We start from the raw sequence: 26,997 nt of genomic DNA on the forward strand, positions 1-26,997 counted from the left end.
ACGCGCAAGGCAACAAGATTCACGATTCAATTTTTTTTCACACGTGTATGTCAAAACATACAGTGAAATAGGGAGTCCAAAAGTAAGGGGCATGGAATTAAGGTCAATGAGGAAAGATCCGAAAGGGACCTGAGGGGTAACTTTTCTTGTGTCTCCTGTACTCAGTGCCCTGACTGATGAAAGCTGCCTTTTTATCACCTACCAGCCCACCTCTAACGCTGCTTTCAGCGAACTACAGTGGTGCTAGAAAGTTTCTGAACCTTTTAGAATTTTCTCTATTTATGTATAAATGTGACCTAAAATGTGATCAGATCTTCACATAAGTCTTAAAGCTAAATAAAGAGAACCTAATTAAACAAATAACACAAAACATTATGTTGGCTCATTTATTTATTGAGAAAAATTATCCAATATTATGTGTATTTGTTGGAAAAAGTATGTGCATCTTTGCTTTCAGTAACTAGTCTGACCCCCTGTAAACTTAAATTTTGCCAGATCAAATAATCACACCACACACAAGTCTTCACTTTAACCTTTTCACTAGTTTATTGTTCGAGCTCAGCCAGTGAGAAAACTTGAAGCCGAACATCAAAGAGACAGAGTTTCTACCTGTCTCCCTGGTGGCTCAATCGAGCTTCTGATTTAACAAGCTGGAATGCTACAATTTATAGGACTAACAGACAAAGAACACTTAATTACCATGATTTTCCCGCCAAGTCAGTTAGAGCAAACTTAATTAGTTAGATAAGAGAGTACACTAAATCACAGGTTTTAAGTACAGACAAACTCTTATCTTATCAGTAAAACTTGAATAGGCAGAAGGTGGGAACATAGATCAACTCATAAGATATGATGTATGCAGCATGTGTGAATACAGCCCACAGATCATTCTCAAAGGGACAGCTGTGAGTTGCTAAAAAAAACACTGAAGGCAGTTTTTTTCAGTCAAGGACATTCTCTCCAACTTTTCACAGAACAGAACATACGCAAGTTGGCACCTAATTTTAACCTGCTATTTACCAGAATTAGAGAATCATTTCTTACTTCCCCAACACCTGTAAACTTCATCACCCCTTGTACAGCAATAAACCAGACGTTTCCCGTAACTGTTGATCAGTCCTGCACATCAGCTTGGAGGAATTTTAGGCCATTTGTCCTTACAAAACTGCTTCAATTCCAGGATGTCGATGGACTTCCTTGACTTCCTGGACTTTCTGCACGAACTGCTTGCTTCAGGTCCTTCTACAATATTTCTGAAGGATTAAGATCAGGACTTTAACAAGGACATTCCAAAACACTTTTAAAACTATTCTGCTGTTGGTTTACTATAGTCTTTTGGATCATTGTCTTGTTGCAGTATTCAACGTCTATTAAGCTTCAGGTGACGGACTGCTACCCTGACATTCTTCTATAAAATGTCTTGATACAATTATAAATTCATTGTTCCTTCAACGATTTCAAGCTACCCAGGCCTGAGGCAGCAAAGCACCCTCTGTTACGTACCCCGTAACTGGGTTGCCAAACCAGCAGAAATGGACCACTCAGTTGGAGTCTGGATTACTGGAACTAAGAAAGTTTTATTAAAGAAATAAGCAACACAGTACTCTAATAGTAAGGATATAATTGCAACAGGTTAGCAATGAATAACCACACATGTACACAGAACTAGGATAATAGGGTCAATCAAGCTCTATCGTAGTCTAGGGGTAAGATGATCAATCACAAGTGACAGAGTTCAGTTTAGTTCAGTTCGCAGTAATCGCCGTCGTGCCGTTGGAGAGAGAGAGAGAACGAATGAATATGCAAATTGGATTCCAAACAGACCTTCGATATTCCTCGCAGTTAGCTTTCGGGCGAGCCCTTTGTAATGTCTTCTGAGGTCACCGACTGTGACCCCTCTGTTCCAGACACGATCGTTCTTCAGCGGTGAACCTGGCACCCAGGCAAGGGCGGACACACACCAGGTTCCCGCCGACCGTATCTTTCCACCCTGTGCGTCTATGGCTGGTCCCGCGACCAGACCTCCAAAACTCCCACCGACTTGTGGGGGCGCACTGCTTCCAGGGTCTCGTTACCTCGTGGTGTCGTGTGTGGTGTCTGTTGCCTTAGCGAACCTGTCCCTTTTTATCCCCCCTGTTGGGGTATCGCCTGTCCATCAGACTTCAAACAGTTCAGGGTTCAAAGCAGCCGGTCTTGACAATACTCAGACCGGTGTCTCCTTCCGTTAAACTCTCTCGTCTCCTCATTAACATTTCCAAATTCTGCTCCATTGTCTTACTTATCTCTCTCTCCTGAAGACAGGTGGCAGATCAACTGATGATCCCACTTGTGATAGCACAGGACAGTTAACATTTAGTCTATGTGTACTTTTGTCACCCTCTTTTGTCACACCCATCCCCTTTAAGGATTTTTACCGGGGTAAAAATTATAAGCATGAATACATTATTAGATACACACAAATATACATCTTCATCAGCTATTTGGCTAATACAGAGAATTTTAAGTTGTCAACACCTTACAGACAGCAATCACATTTTCTGTTCCTTTTATATGTGTTATTTTAATAATCCTCTCAAACCAGGCTCCAACTTAGCAGACTTCATAGTGGCCAAAAACACTAATGAATTGTGATCAGTGTAACTTCTCAGTGGTTTTCGTCCCGGACCAAGATAACAAGGGTCGTCCCATACCCACTTAGCATTCTTTGGCAAGGGCTTTGTAAGAGGGTGGGTACTATCCGCAAAGTTGTTTTTTTTTCTGCAAAACTTCTGATAGTACCCCACCATCTCCAAGAACCTTCTCAGTGCTCTCTTGTCTTTTGGGGTGGGGACTTCAGTGATAGCCCGCACCTTAGCTTGCATCGGAGCCAGCTGCCCCTGTCCTGCCACAAGTCCCAGGTAAGTGACTTTTTCGTGGCCGAATTCATTCTTTGCGAGATTTACTGTCAGGTTGGCTTCAAACAGCTTTTCAAACAGCTCCTCCCATGTGTTACTCCAGACCACTACGTCGCCAATATACACTTCTGTGTTCTTTAGCCCATTTGTCACTGAATTAATCATTCTATAGGGGTGTTGCTCACTAGGCTAACCTGATGTGACAACAGCCTCATGTCCCAGCTCTTTGCATCGCCTCGGGACATCTAGACCTATGTGCGCGTGCCGGTTAATTAGCTTTATCAATGGCCCGCTTTGTTCGGGGGTTAGGTGAGAGACCTTATCAGCAAAACGGGTCAACACAATAGTGAGGCACCACACTTATCTTTTCAAAATGGGTCCTCCCCTTATCAGGTGGCACCCTAGCCTCATTAATTTTCATGATATCACCAGGTAGATCTGTTCTCTGATCGTGCTGGGCTTTTAACATGTTAATAGCCTCTAACTGTGTTAACTCACGTCTGCAATAGTCAATAACATCCTTCCTCCTGTGCAGCCAGTAAACCTCTTTCATGATTCCACCGACTGTTTCCCTCCCCCCAAAATGTCCACCGAGGGGTATCTTGTGGGCCAGGTTAAGAATCTCATCCTCATAAATTTTTTGTACCATTCCCCCATTCCTCATCTGCGGGTATGGTACCTGGTCTCCCTTTCTTCCTTAGCACTCCCTCCTCCACACAATAGCCTACTGGCTCTCTTATTAATCCTGCTTCAGAGAGAGCTGTCTCCGCCGAAACCATCAGCTCCTGCGCCTGTACAAATTCCTTCCTGGCTAATGCTAAGTCTGCCTCAGCTCCTTCACTTCCTCCTGTTTCACTACACTCCTTCTTTTCACTTTCTACCTCCTCCTGGTACAAGGCTGGTAGAAACGTCTCAGCTAAATTTACTTCGGCAGTCTTTCTGGACACACGCCGAGTCACTGCACAAGCGGGATGAACCTGTGAGTCCATGGGCGGGGCCTCAATGCTGGCAGGCTGACTGTCAATCTCACTGCTGAGAACACAATTCCCCCGGCGAGGTCATTACCGAGCAAGACTTCCACGCCTTTCATCAGTAATTCGGGCCTCACCCTGATCGTGACTAGTCCAGAGACCAAGTTGCTTTGTAGGTGTATCTGGTGCAAAGGGACTGCCTCAGTCCCTTGTCCAATGCCTTTTATGACCCTGACTTTCCCAGTCTCGGTCTCTGAACTAAAGTCTAACACACCCTTTAATATCAATGACTGACACGCTCCCGCGTCTCTCCAGATCCGTACTGGAACTAGGTTTAACCCCTCCTTCACCGACACCAATCCAGCCGAGATAAACCTCTCGCGCCCTTCCTGAACTTTGGCAGACCTTTCCTCTCCTAGCGGTTTGTTTACCAGCTCAATACAACCAGTCGAAATCGCCGTTTTTCCTTTTCCCGTCTCCTTCTTTGGGGCAAAGCACCTGGACGCAAAGTGTCCGACTTTCCCACAATTATAACAGACGACCCCAGGAGACTTCCTACCAGACTGCTCCTGGTCTACCTTATCCTTCTCACTAGTCCCCGGCTTACTTACTGACTTTTCTGGCGGACTCTCCCCGCTGTCCTGACTACCCTTCTGGTAGCCTTTACTTGGGGCAAACTTCATTTTATGCGTCAACGCGTACTCATCCGCTAACTTAGCAGTTGCGGCTAACGTGTCTGTCTCTTTCTCATCTAGGTAGGGTCTCATACCGTCAGGGACACAACCTTTAAACTGCTCAATCAGGATCAGCTGTAGCAGTCTGTCATAATCCCCATCTACCCCCTTCGAGGCGCACCAACGCTCACAATATGTCTGCATCTCATGGGCAAACTCTAAATACGTGCGGCCCCCCTGCTTCCTAACATTCCAGAACCTCTGCCAGTATGCCTCCGGGACCAACTCATAAATCCTGAGGATGGCCTCTTTCACCACCTCATTCCTCTGGGCATCTTCCGCGGACAAAGCCGAGTAAGCTTTTTGGGCTTTCCCTTTAAGTACACTCTGAAGCAAGACAGCCCACTTATCCCTTGGCCAGTCCTGACTTGCAGCAACTTTTTCGAAATGGAGAAAGTACCGATCCACATCGGTATCGTCAAATGGGGGAACCAGCCTAACCTCCTGGGTCGCCCTGAACCCTCCACCTTGGTTCGGCATAGGCCCCTGCTCTGCCCTTATCTTTAACCTCTCCAACTCGAATTCCCTTTCCCTCTGTTTCTCTTCTCGCTCCAACTGCCTCTCTTCTCGTTGTCGTTCTAACTGTTTCCCTTCGTGTTCTAGCTGCCGTACCCGGAACTCGTGCTCGAGTCTCAGTTTTTCAAGCTGCACCTGTACTGTGTCTCCACCAGGTTTTCCAATAGATATCACCTCCAGCTCCCCTTGGGGAAACACACCTTTAGATACATAGTGCTCTACGATAGCTCTGTGTATCTCCTCTCTCCTCATTGTCGACTTCTCCTTACAAGATTCAACCGTTTGGCCACAGCTGCCAATTCCGCTTTCCTGGCATCCTCTAATGCCTCCAAGGTCGGCGCCTTTAGAAATTCCTCAATCTCCATTTCTGCTGTTTGCCTTTTCTTTCTTTCGGGAATTTTAACCAAATCAATTTACCCCGTCCCAAATTTAGCGTTCGAAATCCCGGACGAGCCCCCACTTATGTCATGTACCCCGTAACTGGGTTGCCAAACCAGCAGAAATGGACCACTCAGTTGGAGTCTGGATTACTGGAACTAAGAAAGTTTTATTAAAGAAATAAGCAACACAGTACTCTAATAGTAAGGATATAAATGCAACAGGTTAGCAATGAATAATCACACATGTACACAGAACTAGGATAATAGGGTCAATCAAGCTCTATCGCAGTCTAGGGGTAAGATGATCAATCACAAGTGACAGAGTTCAGTTTAGTTCAGTTCGCAGTAATCGCCGTTGTGCTGTTGGAGAGAGAGAGAGGAGAACGAATGAATATGCAAATCGGATTCCAAACAGACCTTCGATATTCCTTGCAGTTAGCTTTCGGGCGAGCCCTTTGTAATGTCTTCTGAGGTCACCGACTGTGACCCCTCTGTTCCAGACACGATCGTTCTTCAGCGGTGAACCTGGCACCCAGGCAAGAGTGGACACACACCAGGTTCCCGCCGACCGTATCTTTCCACCCTGTGCGTCTATGGCTGGTCCCGTGACCAGACCTCCAAAACTCCCACCGACTTGTGGGGGCGCACTGCTTCCAGGGTCTCGTTACCTCGGGTGTCGTGTGTGGTGTCTGTTGCCTTAGCGAACCTGTCCCTTTTTATCCCCCCTGTTGGGGTATCGCCTGTCCATCAGACTTCAAACAGTTCAGGGTTCAAAGCAGCCGGTCTTGACAATACTCAGACCGGTGTCTCCTTCCGTTAAACTCTCTCGTCTCCTCATTAACGTTTCCAAATGCTGCTCCATTGTCTTACTTATCTCTCTCTCCTGAAAACAGGTGGCAGATCAACTGATGATCCCACTTGTGATAGCACAGGACAGTTAACATCTTAGTCTATGTGTACTTTTGTAACCCTCTTTTGTCACACCTCAAACCATTATGATCCTTCCACCATGCTCCACAGTTGGGATGACATTTTGATGTTGGTGTGCGGTGCATTTTTCCTCCAAACATAGCACTGTGCATTTCTGCCTATATATTCAACCTCCGTCTCATCTGTCCAAGAGTATTGCAGGACACCCAAGTAGCCTTTTGCAAACTTGAGATGTGCAGCAATGTCTTTTTTTAGGAGAGCAGTGGTTTCCTCTGTGGTATTCTTCCATGACTTCACTGTTTTCTGCAGATCTGTTACCCTTGGGTTCTTTCTCACTTCTATCAACATTGTACATTGTGTTCATGGTGTGATGTTTGCAGGAAGCACACTCCTCGGCAAAGTAGCAATAATACTGAGTTTCCTCCATTTGTACACAATTAGAAGGCATTACATAAGGGTTCACATACTTTTTCCAATAAATACATATATGACCTAATCATTTTTCTCAATAAATAAATGAACCAGTATAATGCTTTTGGATTTGCATGAGGATCTGATCACATTTTAGGTCATACTTATGCAGAAATAGAGAAAATTCTAAAGGGTTCAGAAACTTTCTACACCACTGTGGTTCACTGAAAGCGGTGTTAGAGGTGGGCAGGTTGGTGAAAAAATGGCAGCTTTCAGCAGTCAGGGCAATGAGTACAGGAGACAAGAGAGAAGTTACCCCTCAGGTCCCTTTCAAATCTTTTCTCCCCCGCTGTAATTCTATGCCCCTTACTTTTGGACTCCCTATTTCACCGTATGTTTTGACATACATGTGTGAAATAAAATTGAATTGTGAATCTTGTTGCTTTGCGCCTTATCTCTGCCTCTCACCATTTTAAGAAACCCTTTACCAAGGATTTCCAACCTTTTTATGCCATGGCCCCCTACCATTAACCAAGGGTTCCATGGACCCCAGGTTGGAAACCCCTGTACTATACAATCACCCCTCATTCTCTATGTTCTAGGCAATAAAGACCTAGCCTAGCCAACCCTTCCCTGTAATTTAGGCCTTCTAGTCCAGGCAACATCCACAAAGATATTTTTTTCCACACTCTTTCCAGCTTAACTACATCTTTCAAAATCAAGGTGACCAAAACTGTATACAGTGCTCCGTGCATTTTCATCAACAACATATACAAACTCAACATAATGTCCCTAGTGCTAAACTCAATCAGCACTCACAAAATGTTGGAGGTCAGGCAGTATTTCCCTCCATAGGTTCTGCCTGACCTGATGAATTTCTTAAGCATTTGGTTTCTGTTGGTCAAGATTTCAATCATCTGTAGAACATTTTGTGTCTCCTGCACTCAGTGCCCTGACTGAGGAAAGCTGCCTTTTCACCACCCTGTCCACCTCATATATTGCTTTCAGCGAATTATGCCCTCTATCCATCCGTTCCATTACAGTCCCTAGTGCCCTACAATTCATAGTATGAGTTGCAAGAAAAAGTTTATGAATCCTTTGCAATTACCTGTTTTTCTGCATTAATTACTCATAAAATGTGTATGTGATCTTCATCTCAGTCCCAATAATACACAAACACAATCTGCCTGAACAAATAACACACAAACAGTTCTACTTTTCATATTTTTATTGAACATATTGTTTAATCATTCAAAGTCCGGGCTAGAAAAAGTATGTGAACTCTTGTATTTAATAACTGGTAGAACCTCCTTTAGCAGCAATAACTTCGACCAAACATTTCCTGTAGCTGCTGACTCTGATTGTGACTTGGCCATTCCAGAACACAAATTCTCTTCTTTTTAAACCATCCTGTCATTGATTTATTCTTGTGTTTCAGATCATTGTCTTGATGCATCATCCAACTTCTATTAAGCTACAGGTGATGGACTGCTACCCTGACATTCAACAGTTAAATGTCTTGATACATTGTGAGTTCATTGTTTCTCAATGACTGCCAGCTTCCAGGCTCTAAGGCAGCAAAGCAGCCCCAAACCATGATGTTCCTTTCACCATATTCACAGTTGAGCTGAAGTTTTGGTGTTAGTGTCCACTGTCCTTTTTCTTCCAAACATACTTTTTCTGCCAAAAAGTTCAACTTTTGTCTCATCTGTCCAACGAATATTGTCCTAGAAGTATTGTGGAGCATCCAGGTGGTCCTTTGCAAACTTGAGATGTGTAGCAGCGTTTTTTTTTTGGAGAGCAGTGGTTTTCTCCATAGTGTCCTTCCATGAACAGCATTCTTGTTCACTGTTTTTCTTATAGTGACCGCATGAACAGAGACAACGAATTCTAGGGATTTCTGCAGGTCTCCTGCTGTAACCCTTGGGTTCTTTCTCGCCTCCTTCAGCATTGCATGTTGTGCCCTTGGTGTGATCGTTGCAGGATGCCCATTCTTAGGGAGAGCAGCAACAGTACTGAATTTCCTCCATTTGTAGTCAATTCCCCTTACTGTGGACTGATGATTACTCAGCGCTATAGAAATGTTTTTGTAGCCTTTTCCAGCTTGATGCATCTCTACAATTTTTCTTCTAAAGCCCTCTGAAAGTTGCTGTGATTGAGGCATGGTGCCCATAAACAGATCTTTTTTGAGAAGAGCAGGCTCTATCAGTAACCTGACTTTGCGTGTCCTTATTTTATAGGGCTGGGCACCTCTACAACCCACACCTCCAACCTCATCTCATTGATTGAAACACCTGACTCCTAATAGCATTTGTAGAAGTCATTACTCTGCAGGTTCACTTACTTTTTTGAACCTGGACTGTGATTATTTAAATGGTGTACTCAGTATTTATGAGAAGTACATTTGTTTGTGTGTTATAAGTTTAGGCAGATTGTGTTTATCTGTTATTGTGACATAGATGAAGATCTGACCACAATTTATGAGTAATTAATGCAGAAAACCAGGTAATTGCAAAGGATTCACGAACATTTTCTTGCAACTTATGTCTTGTGTCTTTTGTTGCCTTTTTCACCACCCGTCCACCTCACATGCTGCTCTCAGCAAATTATGCCCTCTTTCCAGCTATTCCATTACACTCCCTAGTGCCCTACAATTCATAGTATAAGTTCTACTTTCCAAAAGCCATCATCTCATACTCAAAAGTGCAAAGTGATTTATTATCAAAGTATATTGTCACAATATACTATCCTGAGAGTTATTTTCTTGTGGGCTTTCACAGTAGAAACACAACAGAATCAATGAAAAACCACACACAACATGATAGACCAACAACCAATGTGAAAAAGACAACAAACTATGCAAATGCAAGAAGGAAAAAAACAAACAAAATAATAAATATCAAGAACATTTAGATGATGAGTCCTTGAAAGTGAGTCCATAGGTTGTCGGAACAGTTCAGTGATGGGGGCAAGTGAGGTTCTCCCCTCTGGTTCAAGAGCCTAATGGTTGAGGGTTGATGGCTGATTGCTTAACGGTATTGAAATCTATTTGCCACTCCTCAGCCCACCCCTAACTGATCAAGATCTTTGTTGTGTATTGTCATCCAAGTCATTAATATACACTCAATGGCTACTTTATTATGTACGGAGTTATGTTCATAGTCTTCTGCTGCTGTAGCCCATCCACTTCAAAGTTCAATGTGTTATGCTTTCTGCACACCATCGTGTAATGCATAGTCATTTGAGTTACTGTCACCTTCCTGTCAGCTTGAATCACTCTAGTCATTCTCCGCTGATCTCTCTCATTAACAAAACATTTTCGCCCGCAGAACTGCCACTCACTGGATTTTTTTTTTTTGTTTTTCACACTATGTAAACTCTAGAGAACGTTGCACAATCAGGACAATCTGTGCAGATTGGTGATAATATCTCCTCCTCGCTGACTATCAATACTGTCGCACCTCAGGGGTGTGTGCTTAGCCCACTACTCTACTTCTCTACCCATGACTGTATGGTTAGGTATAGCTCAAATACCATCTATGAATTTGCTGATGATACATCCATTGATGATAGAATTTCAGATGGAGATGAGAGAGCATACAGGAGCTTGATGAGTGGTGTCGCAGCAACAACTTGCATTCAGTGTCAGGAAATGAAAGAGCGGATTGTGGACTTCAAGAAGAGTAAGATAAGGGAACATGAATCAATCCTCATAGAGGGATCAGCAGTGGAGAGAGAGCAGTTTCAAGTTCCTAGGTGTCAGGATCTCTGAGGGACTAACCTGATCCCAACATATTGATGCAGATATAAGAAGGCAAGACAGTGACTATGTTTCATTAGGAGTTTGAAGAGATTTGGTTTGTCAACTAAAACACTGAAAACTTCTATAGATGTACCATGAAGAGCATTCTGACAGGCTACATCACTGTCTGGTATGGGGGTGCTACTACACAGGACCGAAATAAGCTACAGAAAGTTGTAAAATTAGTCAGCTCCATCTTGGGCACTAGCCTCCATAGTATCCAAGACATCTTCATGCAGCGATGCCTCAGAAAGGCAACGTCCATTATTAAGGACCCCCAGCACCAGGGCATGCCCTCTTCTCATTGTTACCATGAGGAAGGAGGTACAGAAGCTGAAGGCACACACTTAGCGATTCAGGAACAGTTTGTCCACTCTGCCAAAAAATTCCGAAATGGATATTGAACCCATGAACCCAAACTCACTCTTTTTAATATATATTATTTCTGATTTTGCATTATTTGTAATTTATTCAATATATATACTTAACATAATTGATTTTTTTTCTTTCTATATCATCATGTTTTGCATTGTACAGCTGCTGCTAAGTTAGCAGATTTCATATCACATGCTGGTGATAATAATTCTGATTCTGTTGTGTGAAAATCCCAGGAGATCAGCAGTTTTTGAGACACCCAAACCACTCTATCTAGCAGCAACAATCTTTCCACAGTTCTAAAGTCACTCAGATCACATTTCTTCCCATCCTGATGTTTGGTCTAAACAAAAACTGAACCTCTTGATCGTGCTTTTATGCACTGAATTGCTGCCACACAATTAGCTGATTAGATATTTGCATTAACAAGCAGGTGTACCTAATAAAGTGGCCACTGAGTGTATATTCTCATCTAAATCATTACTATAGATAACAAATAACAATGGGCCCAGCACTGATCCCTAGGATGTACTGCTATTCACAGAAGTCCAGTCTGAGAAACAACCTTCTACCATCAGAATCAGGTTTATTTGACAGGAAATTTGATATTTTGCAGTAGCAGTACAGTACAAGAAATAAAAATTACTGTAAGTTGTAATAACTAAATAGAGAAAAAGAAGTAGAGCGAGGTAGAGATCATTGGTTAATGGACTGTTCAGAAATTTGATGGCATAGGGAAGACGCTATTCCTAGAACATTGAGCGGTTCTTCGGGCTCCTGTATCTCCTCCCCAATGATAGTAGTGAGAATAGGGCATGTCCCAGGTGATGAGTCTCCTCAGTGATGGATGCCGCCTTCTTGAGGCAATGCCTCTTGAGGCTGTCATCGATGGTGGGAAGTGTTGTGCCGTAATGGAGCTGGTTACCTCTGCAGCCTCTTTCCATCCGGTGCATTGGAGCCTCTGTAAGGCATAGGTACAGAAGTAGGCCATTCAGTTCATCGAATTTTCTTCGCCATTCCTTCATGGGTGATTTAATATTCCTCTCAACCCCATTCTCCTGCCTTCTCCTCATAACCTTCGATACCCTTACTAATCAAGAACCTATTAACCCCACTTTAGATATACCTAATGACTTGGTTTCCACAGCCAGCCATGGCAATGAATTCCATAGATACCACCTTCTGGCTAAAGAAATTCCTCCTCATCTCTGTTTTAAAGGAATTTCCCTGTATTCTGCATTCCAGGACGTGATGCAACCAGTATCTGTTTCCTACCATCCTGTCAATTTTGTATCCAACCTGCTGACTCTCCCTATATGCATGCAATCAAATCTTCCAGAGCAGCTTACATGTGAAACCTTATAAAAAGCCATACTTAAATCCACATATACTACATCTACCACCCTCCCCTGGTCAACCTTCCTTATTGGTTCATCAAGGTATTCAATCAAATTTGTACGACATCTCCCAGGCATGAAGCCTTGCTGGCTACCCCAAATCAACCCCAGCCTTTCCCAATGCAAGTACTGCATATCATCTCTCAGAATACTTTCCAGCAATTCACCTGCCATAGACATTAGGCTGTCGGGCCTATAACTACCAGGTCTTTATCTACTGCCCTTCTTAGTTAAAGGCACAATATTTAGTATCCTCCAGTCTTCTGGAACCTCACTAGAGAATAGAAATGTTGCAATTATCTTAGCAAGGGCCTCTGTAATTAGGCTATTTTCTAAATGGTGAGAAAATACTAAAATCAGAGGTGAAAAGGGACCTGGGTGGTGACGACGGCAAATGCAGTATTAGCATTCATTTCAGGAGGACTGGAATATAAGAGCAAGAATATAATGTTGAGGCTTTAAAAGGCACTGGTGGGGCCTCACTTGGAGTATTGTGAGCAGTTTTGGGCTCTTATCTAAGAAGGGATGTGCTGACATTGGAGAGGGTCAAAGGAGGTTCACAAAAATGATTCCAGGATTGAAAGGCTTATCATATGAGGAGCGTTTGATGGCTTTGGGCCTGAACTCACTGGAATTCAGAAGAATGAAGGGGTTCTCATTGAAACCTGTTGAATATTGAAAGGCCTCAATAGAGTGGATGTGGAGAGGATGTTTCCTGTGGTAGGGGAACCTAAAACCAGAGGATACAGCCTCAGAATAGAGCAACATCCATTTCAAATGGAGATGAGGAGGAACTTCTTTAGCAGGAGGGCGGTGAATCTGTGTAATTGATTGCCAGAGATGGCTGTGGGGGCCAAGTCATTGGATATATTGGGTTTACTTAAAGCACATGTTGATAGATACTTGCGTAGTCAGGGCATGAAGGAATATGGGGAGAAGGCAGGAGATTGTGGCTGAGAGGGAAATGGATCAGCCATGATGAAATGGTGGAGCAGACTTGCAAAGGAGAAGTAGTCACTGACAACTCTCCTCTCCTATCAGATTCCTTCTTCTCCTGCCCTTTACCTTTTCCACCCACCTGGCTTCACTTATCACCTTCCTCTACCCCGCCTTTTTATTCTGGCATCTTACCCCTTCCTTTCCAGTCCTGAAGAAGGGTCTCGACCCGAAATGTGGACTGTTTATTCCTTTTCATAAATACTGCTTGACCTGTTGAGTTCCTCCAGTATTTTTTGTTTGCTGCACAGAGAATGCTGCCCATTCATCAATGGCTCCACACATAGATTTCTGTCTTGGTTTTTTAAGCGGTCTTATTCTCTCCTTATTTACTCATTTTCCTTTAACATACTTTTAAAAAAATCTCTTGGTGGTCTCCTCAATTTTCTCCGACCAAGCCATATGTCCCATTGGCCCAACTCGTTCATGCCAACTGTGTTATCCAGCTGCCCATGTTTGCCGCTCAACCCGCTAAATCTCTCCTATTCATCTTATCTCAGTGACCTTTAAACGTTGCTAATGTGCCTGCAGGGTGGTGGGGTGGAGATACATCTCTACCAAAGGAGGTGTAAGGCACGCCCTCCCAACACTAGCCTGCAAGTCACCTGCTTAGCTCCCCCCCCCCCCCCCAATCAGGGTCATGTGAAACCATGGAAGCAGGTGATGGATGGTCTTATGAGCAGCTGGTGCATAACACAAGTCCTGGTTATGTGACCACTGACGCCAGGTAGACAACCTCTGAAGAGTATAGGTAATGGCTGGGGTCACCCGTCTTCTAAAGGTGCTGTCCAGACAAGGGCAATGGCAAACAACTTCTGTAGAAAAATTTGCCAAAAACAATCACGCTCATGGAAAAGCCATGATCCCCAACATTTTACGACACAGCACAAAACAAACGAACAAATGTACCTGCCTCAGACACTAGTTCTTTAAGACCATAAGATATAGGAACAGAATTAGGTTGTTTGGCCCATCGAGTCTGCTGTACCATTTCCTCATGGCTGATCCATTTTCCTTTCGGCCCCAATGTCCTGCCTTCATGCCCTCACTAATCAAGAACCTATAAACCTTTGCCTTAAGTATACCCAATGACTTGGCCTCCACAGCTACCTGTGGCAATGAAGTCCACAGATTCACCATTCTCTGGCTAAAGAAATTCCTCCTCTTCTAACAGCTCATTCCAAATACGCACCATCATTTCCATGAAGAAGCTCCCCCTGACATCCCTCTTAAATCTCTCACCTCTGATCTTAAAACTGCACCTTCCTGCTTTTAGCAATCCCCTCCCTGGAAAAAAACATGTGTACCTTCACCCTGTCTGTGCCCCTCATGATTATATCCTACATTCCAGGGAATGATGTCCTTGTCTATGCAACCACTCTTTGTAACTCAGCCTCACTTCCCCACTCCCACCCCAAGTCTAGGCAACATCCTGGTGAATCTTTTTTCCACTTGTTCTGTTTTAAAACTATCTTTCCTATATCAGGATGACCAAATCTGTACACAACACTGCAAGTGCGGACTCAACTATATCTTCTTTGACTGTATCATAACTTTCTTACTGCTGTATTCAATGCCACCCTTGACCTGTGATCCATTTTTCATGTGAGCAGGGAGGCCACCTTTGACCCAGTATCCTTGTTTAATTGGGTCGCCACCTTCATCCTAGGATTGATGTTTAATGTGGACAGTGAGACAACCCTTCATAGGTTTCAAAGGTACATTTAATGTCAGAGAAATGTATACAATATACATCCTGAAATGCTTTTTCTTCACAACCATCCAGGAAAACAAAGGAGTGCCCCCAAAGAATGAATGACAGTTAAATGTTAGAACCCCAAAGTCTCCCCCAGCTCCCCCCTCCCACGTGTAAGCAGCAGCAAAGCAATGGTCCCCCCTCCTCTACCAGCAAATTGAGGATCTGTGTTTGATGTGGGCAAGGAAGACATCTACAGCCCAAGTTCCAGGGTTGATGTGGGCACTGAGGCACCCATTGTGTTTGTCCATGTTTGATGTGACTGGGGAGGGCACTGCTTAGCAGCACGGTAGCATAGTGGTTCACACAATGCTTTACAGTTCCAGCAACCTGGGTTCAAATCCTGCAGCTGTCTGCAAGGAGTTTGTACGTTCTTCCTTTTACCACATGGGTTTCCTCTGGGTGCTCCGGTTTCCTCCCACAGTCCAAAGACATACCGGTTGGTAGGTTAATTGGTCACTGTAAATTGTCCCATGATTAGGCTAGGATTAACTCGGGAGTTACTGGGTGGCATGGCTCGTAGGGCCAGAAGGGCCTATTCCACGCTGTACATCAATAAATTAATAGTTGGGATAGATGTTTGATGTGGGCAGGGAAGTCATTACTCACCTGAGATCCATATACAACGTAGACAGAGTCACCAGTCTTGACCCAGGGTCTATGTTTCATGTGAGCAGTGAGGCCACCATTGACTGAAGATCTATGTTTGATGTGGGCAGAGAGACTAACCTTGATCTGGGATCCATGATTGATATGGGCAGACACAGCACCCACTGCATAACAGCCTAACTCCAGATCTCCTTCCTCCTCCTCCTTGCCAGGAGCTATTGCAAGCGTGTGATCATGGCGGCCCGTGAGCGGGAGGGAAGGTTGGTCCTCCGGTCATTCAAGGACATCCCGCTGGAGAACCTGGAGCACCTGCTGCCCGCAGCACAGCCGCGGGTCAGCCTGCCAGGCCGGACTTCCCTCTACCTTAGCCTGGCAGCAGGCGGGGCTGTCCTCTTCGCCAACCTGATCGTGCTGGGCCTGTATGGACTGCGGCTCAATTTTGCCCTGCTGCTGGTCCTCTTTGGAGCGCTGATGGCCGGCCGACTGCGACGCCTGTCCCGGGTGCAGCGGGAGAGGGCGGCACTAGCCCATGCTCTCGTGCTAGCTGGCCGCTGCACCTCCGGCAACGGAGAGCTCCTGGCAGCTCTGGCCCGACGAGCCCAGCAGGAGCAGGTCAAGGAACTGATGCTCGCCCATGCCTTCCAGCTCCTCCTCCTACACCAATACCGTGAGCAGGGAAGCCCCAGCAGCGTCACGTACACCGGTGAGTCCCATCCACCTTTAGGTTACCTACTGGCACAGGGTTACATTTGTCACTGCGGGTTTGTTTGGTGTAGGGGGTTGGGGCATCTCCATACCAGGATCCATGTTTGATGTGGGCATGGAGGCTTCCAAGAGGACCACAACCTTTTGGAGGCTTGCATACCTCAATGACCTGAGAACTATGTTGGCTGGAGTCAGGGTCTTGTGCTTTGGCTCTTGGTAGAATCACCCATGCCAAACAGGTTAAAGAGTAGAGGCCAGACTAAGAGTTGTCCACCAATCCTCCATGTTTGAGGGTTCAGCTCAAGGCTAACAACTTTGACTGTTCAAAAAATAATTGTTATGGAAACAGCAATGAAGGTTGTGGTCCTCTTGGAGGCCTCTTCTATATCTATGTGTGACTGAGAACCCTGAACCCTGAACCACGAACCACAGTAGAAAAGATGGCCAAGGACAGACAGAGATATTCATGGCTGCCCTAAGCACCAGCAGCATAATGGCCAGTAAGCAAGTAAGTACAGAGGCTTTTGCTCACCGTGGAGCTGTTTGATGTGGCAAGGAGGACAGCTGCAATGAGATCCTTATGGTTTAATGTGGACAGGGTTGGCATTTTTGATCTTGAGTCCATTTTTGGCAAGGGTATGGAGGCCATCTTCAGCCTGGGAAGATGTAGACAAGGAGGCCATTTCTCACTTGGGATCCATGTTTGACATGGGCAGAGAGGCCACCTTGGACTAGGATCCATGTTTGAAGTGGGCAGGGAGGCCACCCTTGCACTGGGATCCATATTTGATGTGGTCAGGGAAGGTATCTTTGGATTGAGATCCATGTTTAATGTGAGAAGGGAAGCGTTTGCTTGCCTGGGAGTCATGCCTCATATGGGCAGGAGGACGTCCTTGCCCTGGGAACCATGTTTAATGTGAGTGCTGAGGCCATTTCTCACCTGGGATCCATGTTTGATGTGGTCAGGGAGGACATGCGCAGCCTGAGATCTATATGGTTTAGTATGGGCGTCTTTGATCTCGACCCTGATTATCATCACACGTACCGAGGTACAACGATAAACTTTGTTTTGCATGCATTTGTACAGATCACTTCATCACATGAATACGTCAAGGGAAAAGCGATAGCAGAGTGCAGAACAAAAATGTTACAGTTGCAGACAGCAAGAGGCATAGATAAGGTAGAGTGTCTTTCTCGCCAGGGTGTGGACTTATCAAGTGCCAAAGAGCAAAGCTTTTAAGGTGAGGGTGGTGCAAGTTTAGAGCTCCTGATTCATACAGCACAGAAACAGACTCTTCAGCCCATCTAGTGCATACTGGCCTGGTTTCCTACCTTGTCCCATCTATCGGAACCTGGACCATTCCCCTTCATACCCTTTTCATCCATGTACCTATCCAAACTTCTCTTAGATGTTACCGATGAACCCTCATCCACCACTTCACTGGTAGCTCATTCCACACTGCACCACCCTCTGAGTGAGGAAGCCCTCTATCAGAGTCCCCTTAAATATTTCACCTTTCACCCTAAACCTATGACCTCTAGTTCAAGTCTCACCCACCTTGAGGGAGGAGAACCTGTGTGAAAAATCCTTAATTATACCTGTTATGTTTTGTAACTGCAGAAACCAATTGAAAGAAAAACACTGGAGCCCAGGATAACGTGTCCACTTTGTTTCTGCTTCAGTGAAGTGCGCAAATATGACATGGTGGCATAATGACAAATGCCCTTCACATAGTTATTACATTTCACCCATAATGAATTATGTGAACAAACAAAAAAAGCTTAATCAAACAAAATACTCAAATATTACTGAAATATTAAATACACTACAATACCCCTCATAATTTTGTATCCGTCCATGCTAATCATGACTCCCATGTGAGCTCAGCCCAATTTCCCCACATTTGGTGGTGTTGTGGACGGTGTAGAAGGTTGCCGTAGATTGCAACGGGACAATGATAGGATGGAGAGCTGGGATGAGAAGAGGCAGATGAAGTTTAATCTGAAAGAGTGTGAAGCAATGCAGTTTTGAAAGTCAAAAGGAGGACAAAGGAGGATTAATGGCAGGATTCTTAGCAGTGTCAAGGAAAGGAGGGATCATGGGCTCCATGTCCATCGATCCCTCAAAGATATTGTGCAAGTTGGTAGGGTTGGTAAAAAACCCGATGTATGTGGGTCTTCATTAGTCAAGGGATTGAGCTACAAGGTAATGTTGCACCTGTATAAAACCCTGGTTAGACCACACTTGGAGTATTGTGTTCAGTTCTAGTCACCTCATTAAAGGAAGGATGTAGAAGCTTTAGAGAAGGTGCAGAGGAGATTTACCAGGTTGCTGCCTGGATTAGAGAGCATGTCTTTTGAGGAAAGCTGGAGCAAGCTTTTCTCTCTGGAGTGAAGGAGGATGAGTGGATAGCCAGAGACTTTTTGCAGGGCGGTAATGGCTAATACGAGCGGGTGTATTTTTAAGATGAGTGGAGGAAGATATAAGGGGGATGTCAGAGGTAGGTTTTGTTTTACACAGAGAGTGGTGCGTGTGTGGAAGGTACTGCCAGGGATGGTGGGAGAGGCAGATACATCAGAGAGTCTTAGACAGACACAGGGACGAAAGAAAAATGGAGGGTTATATAGGAGAGAATTGTTAGATTGATCATAGAGTCAGTTAAAATATACAATTACTGTGCGATAATATTCATTGCTCAGGGTTATATGAAAGATAGGTTATGGAAGCTTTAGAGATTTACTAGGAAGCTGCCTGGATTAGGGAGCATGCCTTGTGAGGATAGGTTGAGCAAGGGAGGACTTTTCTCTTTGCAGCGGACCAGAATGAGAGGTGACTCGATAGAGGTGTACAGGATGATAAGAGGCATACTATGAACAGCCTGTGCTTTGTTCCCAGGAGAGCAATGGCGTACTTTGTAAGATGATGAGTGGAAAGTACATGAGGGAATGTCAGAAATAAGTACTAAACAGAGAGAGTGGTGGCTGTGTGGAGTGCGCTGCCAGGAGTTGTAGAGGCAGGTGCATCTAAGGAACTCTTAGATATGCAAATGGATGATAGATAAATGGAGGGCTGTGCAGGAGGAAGGTTTAGATACAGTCGATCTTAGAATAGGTTGAAAGGTCGGCACCACATTTTGGGTGGAAGGGTGGAAACTATTCTGTGCTGTTGTATGTTCTACATTCGGCCCCTATCCCTGTAGAATTTTCTCATATGAAGACCTGTCTGAGTGTCTTTCAACCTTGACTGATGGGTTGCCCCTCCCCCATTTTTTCTCCCCTCCCGCTCCCAACCCCCACCCTCTCACACACAGATGCAGACCTGGCAGCACTGCTGTCACTGAGGGTGTCTGAGTGGCTGCGCCGGCAATCGGGGCTGGCCATCTCCTTCCGGGGATCCCGTGCGCTGGCCCACCTGCACGAGCTCGGCAGGCAACTGAGGCAGAGCTGAGGAGCAGGAGGACGAGGACAGCATTGGGACGAGAGAGGGCGGGGCAGCGAGCTGGTGACGAGTGGCCATGAGGTGTGGCGGGTGCAGCGACGGAGAGGGGTGGTGGGTGGGAAGAGAAAGTTGCTTATGTCACTCAGGCAGACCAGCAGTTGACCTGTGGGAAAGGTCCAAAGGTTCAGCCCTGCTCTTTGTCCCACAGATACACACAGGCATACACACACATACAAACACACACACAGATACATATATACACACAGACACTTAGGGATGCACACAGAGTGATACACACACACACACACACACACACACACACACACACACACACACACACTCTCCCTATCTCTATCTCCATGCAGCATAGTCAGATCCACTCTCAGCCCACAGCCTGGTGTGCAAGTGCCACCAGCAGGTCGAGTGCTCGACGGTGGGTGCAGCTCGCAGTGCACCCACCGAAGACCAAACTCCCATCAGTAGAATCCACCTCGACGGGTAAAGACAGACCAAAATAAACGATCAACTGTCCAGCTCTTGGCTCCATCCCTCCCCCTCCTGTCTTCATTTATCATTTCGGATCTCCCCCTCCCACTTTCAAATCTCTTACTAGCTCTTCTGTCAGTTAGTCCTGCAGAAGGGTCTCGGCCCAAAACATCGACTGTACCTCTTCCTAGAGATGCTGCCTGGCCTGCTGCGTTCACCAGCAATTTTGATGTGTGTTGCCAAAATAAACGACATTGGCATGTCTTCACAATCTCGTCATTTCTCGGGTGTGGAAGGGAATGGGCAGCAGGTCAATAAGGGCTGACTGGACCAAGCCCATGCTGGTTTACCCCATGAAGGAAGATCAGATAGGTTCGACTTGGATAGCTGAGTAGAATCGTGGGGATCTGCATCGAGAAGTGCAGGATTCTGAAGGGTTTCACTAATTAAAAGCCCTACAGACTGGAAACAGTCTCTTCGGCCCAACACATCCATGCCAAGCGAGGTCACTACTTGAGTTAATCCCACTTAATAGTGCAGTCACTTGATGCAAGTGTGATGTTCTCCCAAGATGTTGCTCTTGGGCTGTACTCATAGAGAACGCCTGTGCGTGACTTCATTTAACATGAGGAGGCACCGCACCAGGTCAGGGGCAGGGTCCAGTAGCATGGCTTCCAAGATGACTGGGGACCCTTCACTGCTGCAGCTTTCCTCCACCTTCACTGCCATTGTGATGTGCCATCATCTTCTATCAGTTCTACCACTGAGGTCTTGGTTGGATCGCTCTTTGTCTGAAGCCTCGCCATTGACCTTACCACCATGGTATACCCTACCAGGAGTTAAGCTCCAGACGGCATTGCTCTCGGAATCTCAAGAAATCACAAGCCTCTCAACCATGGCAAGGAGTGACATTCCTTGGAGAAAGCTAATCCTATTTACCCGCATCTGGCCCATATTCCCCTAAAGCTTTTCTATCCGTGTACTTGTCACAGTTAAACTGTAGGTGGGGGAGTGGAGATACGTCTCTAACAAAGGAGGTGTGAGACACTCTTTTCCTCCGCTAGCCTGCAGGTCATCCTTGGGCAAGGTGTAGCAACTGCTTAGCCACCCCCAGCCCCAATGCTCGATAAGGGTCACATAAAGTCATGGGAGTAGGTGGTGGATGGTCATATGAGCGGTCACTGGTCACTGCATTCCACAAGTCCTGGTTATGCGACCACTGATGCATACAATCTCTGAGGAGTATTGATCATGGCAGGGATCATTCTTCTTGTAAAGACACTGCCCAGAAGAAGGCAATGGCAAATGACTTCTGCAGAGAAAATTTGCCAAGAACAATTATGGTGAAGGCCATGATCGCCCATGTCACAGGATACGACACATTAGATTAGATTATGAGGACACTCAGTCCTCGTTTATTGTCAATTAGAAACGCATGCATTAAAAAATGATACAACGTTCCTCCAGAATGATATCACAAGAAAACACAGGACAAACCAAGACTAAAAGTGACAAAACCACATAATTATAACATATAGTTACAACAGTGCAAAGCAATACCATGATTTGATAAAGAGCAGACCATGGGCACGGTTAACAAAGTCTCAAAGTCCCGATACACTCATCATCTCACGCAGGCAGCAGAAGGGAGAAACTCTCCCTGCCATGAACCTCCAAGCGCCACCAACTTGCCGATGCAGCGCCATTGGAAGCACCCGACCGCAGCAGACTCTGAGTCTGCCGGAAAACTTCGAGCTTCCAACCAGCCCTTCCAACACAGCCTCTCCGAGCACCATCCTCTGCCGAGCGCTTCCACCTCGCCTGGCTGCCGAGCAACAAGCAAAGCCGAGGACTCGGGGCCTTCTCCTCCGGAGATTCTGGACCACACAGTAGCAGCAGCAGCAGCGAAGCAGACATTTCAGAAGTTTCACCAGATGTTCCTCTGTGCTCTCACCTCCGTCTCCATCAAATCAGGATTGTGCACGGCACCCTACTTGACAAATAACAGGCATCACCACTGGAGTGGCCACTGCGAGTTGCGTCGCGCCACCATCTTCTCCTCCTGCCATTGTTTCTCGTAATGAACAATGATTGAATGATGAAGATGACTACTGAGAGTAGGGCAATGATATTGTCTATGTGGATTTTGGTGAGGCATTTCACAAGATTACTTGTAGTAAACAGACCCAGAAAGTGAAGATGCAAGGGATCCATTTAGTTTGGATTTAGATCTGGCTTGCCCATAGATGGCAGTGGGCAGTAGAGGGAAGCCTGTTATTCTAGCTGTAGATCCATCAGCACTAGTGTTCTATAGAGATTATTGCTGGAATCTTTGATTTATTCATTTATTTTTTGAGGTACAACATGGAATAGGCCCTTCCAGCCCTTCGAGCTGCACCGCCCAGCAATCCCCCCTATTTAACCCTAACCTAATTACTGAACAATTTACAATGACCAATTAACCTACCAACTGGTACATCTTGGGACTGTAGGAGGAAACTCGAGCACCCGGAGGAAACCCACGCATTCATGCGGAGAGCATACAAACTTCTTACGAGCAGTGGCAGGAATTGAATCCGGGTCGCTGGTACCGTAGAGCACTGTGCTTACCACTATGCTACCTGCGATCCTTGATCCTTGTGATATATATAAGATATATGTGTGTATAAATGTCTTAAATCAAAGTAGGTTGGTGAGTTTTGCAGATTCCACAAAGATTGATGGGGTTGCAGACAAAGTAGTCAGCTGTCAAAGAATACACCAGAATATAGATCGGTTACAGATACGTGCAGAGAAATGGTAGATGGAGTTTAATGCCGGCAAGTTGTCATGAAGGGCCCCCATCACCCAAGACATGCCCTCTTCTCAATACTACCACCAGTTTTCTGAACGGACAATGAACAAATCCATAAACACAACCTCACTATTATTACTTCTCTTTTACACTGTTTATTAAAATTTAATTTATATTTTTATTGTAATTTATGGTATTTGTTATGTATTGTGCTGCACTGCTGCAGCAGGGAACAACTAATTTCATAACATGTGTCAGCATTAATAAACCTGATACTAATTCTGGAGCAGGCAGTGTTAGTCTTCGGGACATCTGATGTACAGGGAAAGTACACTGTTAAAGGTAGCTCCTTTCACAGCAATGACGTACAAAGGGATCTTGAGGTCCAAGGCCACAGCTTCCTGAAAATGACTGAACAAGTAGACAGGATGGTAAAGAAGGCATCTGGCATTTTGCCTTCATCACTTGGGGCACTGAGGTTATCATTTTGCAGATACGTAGAACTATTACTCGGCCACACTCGGAGAACAGACCGCCATTCTGGTCATCCAATTACAGGAGTATGCAGAGGCTTCAGAAAAGGCGTCGGAAAAACCTGCCCACATAAGAAGATACCAGCGGTGAGGTTAGGTTGGAAAAAGTTACGTCGTTTTCTGTGAACCAGTGGGGAGATCCGATACAAGTTTATCGGATTAGGAGAGGTAGAGGGAGTGCAGAGAGTTAGTATCTTTATCTCAAAGCAGAAACTAGACTACATGCACTTGAGAGTGCAGATAAACGTGTTAGATCAAAGTGTAGATAGTTTGCAGATGCCACGAAAATTGGTAGTGTTGTAGGTAGAGTAGATAGCTATCAAATAATACATCAGAATATACAGTAGATTAGTTTCAAGGAATGAGAGCCAAGAAAGTAGGTGTCTATTAAATAAGTGTCTATTTAGACTTTAGCATGGCCTTCAATAAGATCCAACACACAGTAGGGTGGTCTGGAAGGGAATCGGGGTGAGTTAGGTGGATTCAAAATTAGCTCGGAGGTAGGAAGCAGAGGGTGGTGGTTGAAGGTGGTTTTCAGAATGAAGGCCAGCGAAGTAGTCATGTGTCCAGTGCTCAGTGCTGGGATCCTTCGTATTTGTACTCGGATCAATGATTTGGATGCTAACGCACAAGGTGTTCAACGTTGCCTAATGCCATTTGCAGTACACAAGTGTAAAGGAGAATAAAATAATTGTTTCTTTGGATCCAATGTAGCACAAAAAAGAGCAATAAAATAAAAAAAATACGATAAATATAAACACATAAGGTAGGTTATACACATAGACTAATTATCAGTCTGTAATGTAACACTTGACACAGGAGAGTGTACATAAGATGACTCTGGCAGGAAATGATAAAGTACTGGTGGTTGGAAGTGAGGAGAGCTGGGTTAGTGGGTGGAAGTGTTGATCAGCCTTACTGTTTGAGGGGAATATCTGTTTCTGAGTCTGGTGGTCCTGGCATGGATGCTATGTGGCCTCCTCCCTAATGAGAGTGGGACAAACAGTCCATAAGCAGGATGGGAGGGTGTGGGGGATCCTTCATGATATTGCTGGCCCTTTACCAGCACCTCCTTTCTGTATGTGTGTGTATGTGTATGTGTATATATATATATATATATATAGACACGCACACACGCACATGCTTGATGGCGGAAATGCTAGACCAGTAGATTTACAGCTGATATAAAATTTGGAGGTGGTGCTGATAGCAAAGAAGGTTAGTGTAAATTACTGGGGGATCGTAATCAGTTGGGGAAGTGGGCTGAAGAGCCTTCAATGGGTTTCAATACAGATAAGTGTGAGGTGATGCATTTTGGAAAGTCCAACCAGCGTAAGACTTGGGGCACTTGGGTAGTGTAACAGAACAGGGGGACTTAGGATTACAGTTTACAGTGCATAGCTTACATTGAAAGTGGCATCACAGGTAGCAAGGAGGTGAAAAAGGCATTTAGCACACTGGCCTTCATCGAGCTGGGCAGTGAGTAAAGAAGTTTGGATTTTATTTTGCATTTGTATAAGTTGTTAGTGAGGCCACACTACTGTGTACAGTTGTGGTCACCCTGTAATAGGAAAGACGTCGTTATCTCAAAAAGTACAGAGTACTCAAGTCAGCTCCATCATGGCCACTAGCCTCCGTAGCACCCAGGACATCTTCAAGGAACGATGCCTCAAAAAGGCAGCATACCTCAGTAAGGGACCCACACCACCCTCTTCTCATTGCTACCATCAGGGAGGAGTGACAGGAGCCTGAAGGCACTCAATGATTTAGGAACATCTCCTTCCCTTCAGTCATCAAATTCCTGAATGGACATTGAACGCTTGAACACTACCACATGACTTCTTGCGTTCTATTTATTTCTGTACTTTTCAATGACACTTTGATGAAACACACCGTTCCTATTATTAAGAATTGCTTTGTACTGCTGCCACATACAACAAATTTCACAACATATGCCGGTGATGCTAAACTTGATTCTGATTCCGAGAATACACACGCACAGGGATATACACACAGTGTTGATGTCATCGTGATGTGTCATCATCGTCCATCAGTTCTACCACTGAGGCCTTGGTTGGATCGCTGGAGCCTCACCAATGACCTTACCACCGTGGCGAACCCTACCAGGAGTTAAGTTCCAGATGGCATCGCTCTTGGAATCTCAAGAAATCACAAGCCTTTCCACCACAACAAGGAGTGACAATCCTTAGAGAAGGCTAATCCTATTTACCCGCATCTGGCCCATATCCCTCCAAAGCTTTCCTCTCCGTATACCTCTCACATTTAAACTATGGGTGGCGGAGTGGAGATACATCCCTAACAAAGGAGGTGTAAGGCACTTTTTTCCTCTGCTAGCCTGCAGGTCACCCTTCAGCAAGTTGTTGCACTTGCTTAACCCCCACCCCCCCCCACTCCCAATCAAGGTCACATGAGGTCATGAGAGCAGGTGTTGAATAGTCATATGAGCAGCTGGTGTATCACAAGTCTTGATGATGTGAACGCTGACACCAGGCAGACAATCTCTGAAGAGTATTGACAATGCCTGGGGTCACCCATCTTGTAAAGACACTGCCCACTAGAAGATAATGGCAATCCACTTCAGTAGAAAAATTTACAGAGAACAATCATGGTCAATTGACCATAAACACCCATGTGTTGCGACAAGGCACATGATGATGATGAACTGTACCCGACTCCACCACTCCTGCGCTCATTCCACACACCCACCACCCTCTGTGTGAAGAATATTCCCCTTTAAATCTCTCCCCCTCACCTTAAACTTGTGCCTTCTAGTTTCAGACTCCCTTAGTTTATTGGTTTATTATGTCTCATGTACAACGTTTGTACTGGACACAGTGCAAAGCTTGTCTTGTTTACTGCTTATACAGATCCGGTCATTACACGGTGCATTGAACTGGAATACGATAAAGCAAAAACAATGCAGAATAAAATATAACAGCTGCAGAGAAAGTTCAGGTAAACAATAAAATGCAATATTATAAAATTATGAGTGTAAATGCAAACAAACTTTTTTCCAGAGGATGGGTGAGACTACAACTGGAGGTTATGGGTCAAGGGTGAAAGATGAAAAGTTTAAGGGGAACATGAGGAGAAACTTCCTCACTCAGAGGATCGTGAGAGTGTGGAATGAGCTCCCAGCACAAATGGTGCGTGCGAGCTCAATTTCAACATTTAAGGAAAGTTTGGATAGGTGCATGGGTGGCTGGGACATGGAGAGCTATGGGCCAGATGCAGATTGATGGGAATGG

General features: G+C 45.1%; 1 protein-coding gene across 2 annotated transcripts in view; it reads left to right on the forward strand.

The window, feature by feature from the left end:
• Positions 1 to 26,997, forward strand: part of LOC140190268 (transmembrane protein 143-like) — a 77,988-nt gene that overhangs the window by 44,171 nt on the left and 6,820 nt on the right. Inside the window, exons 6-7 of one of the 2 annotated variants that reach the window (XR_011883575.1) lie at positions 15,984 to 16,474; positions 19,788 to 19,996. Coding sequence is in view for 1 of the 2 variants with exons in the window: in XM_072246848.1 (XP_072102949.1) it covers positions 15,984 to 16,474; positions 19,788 to 19,924 (628 nt within the window). In the remaining variant the exon portion in view is untranslated. Of the gene's footprint in view, positions 1 to 15,983; positions 16,475 to 19,787; positions 20,666 to 26,997 lie in introns of those variants that run through there. The other variant, XM_072246848.1, reaches the window with a different exon arrangement.

This window comes from Mobula birostris, chromosome 29 (assembly GCF_030028105.1).
Source record: "Mobula birostris isolate sMobBir1 chromosome 29, sMobBir1.hap1, whole genome shotgun sequence".
NCBI lineage: Eukaryota > Metazoa > Chordata > Chondrichthyes > Myliobatiformes > Myliobatidae > Mobula > Mobula birostris.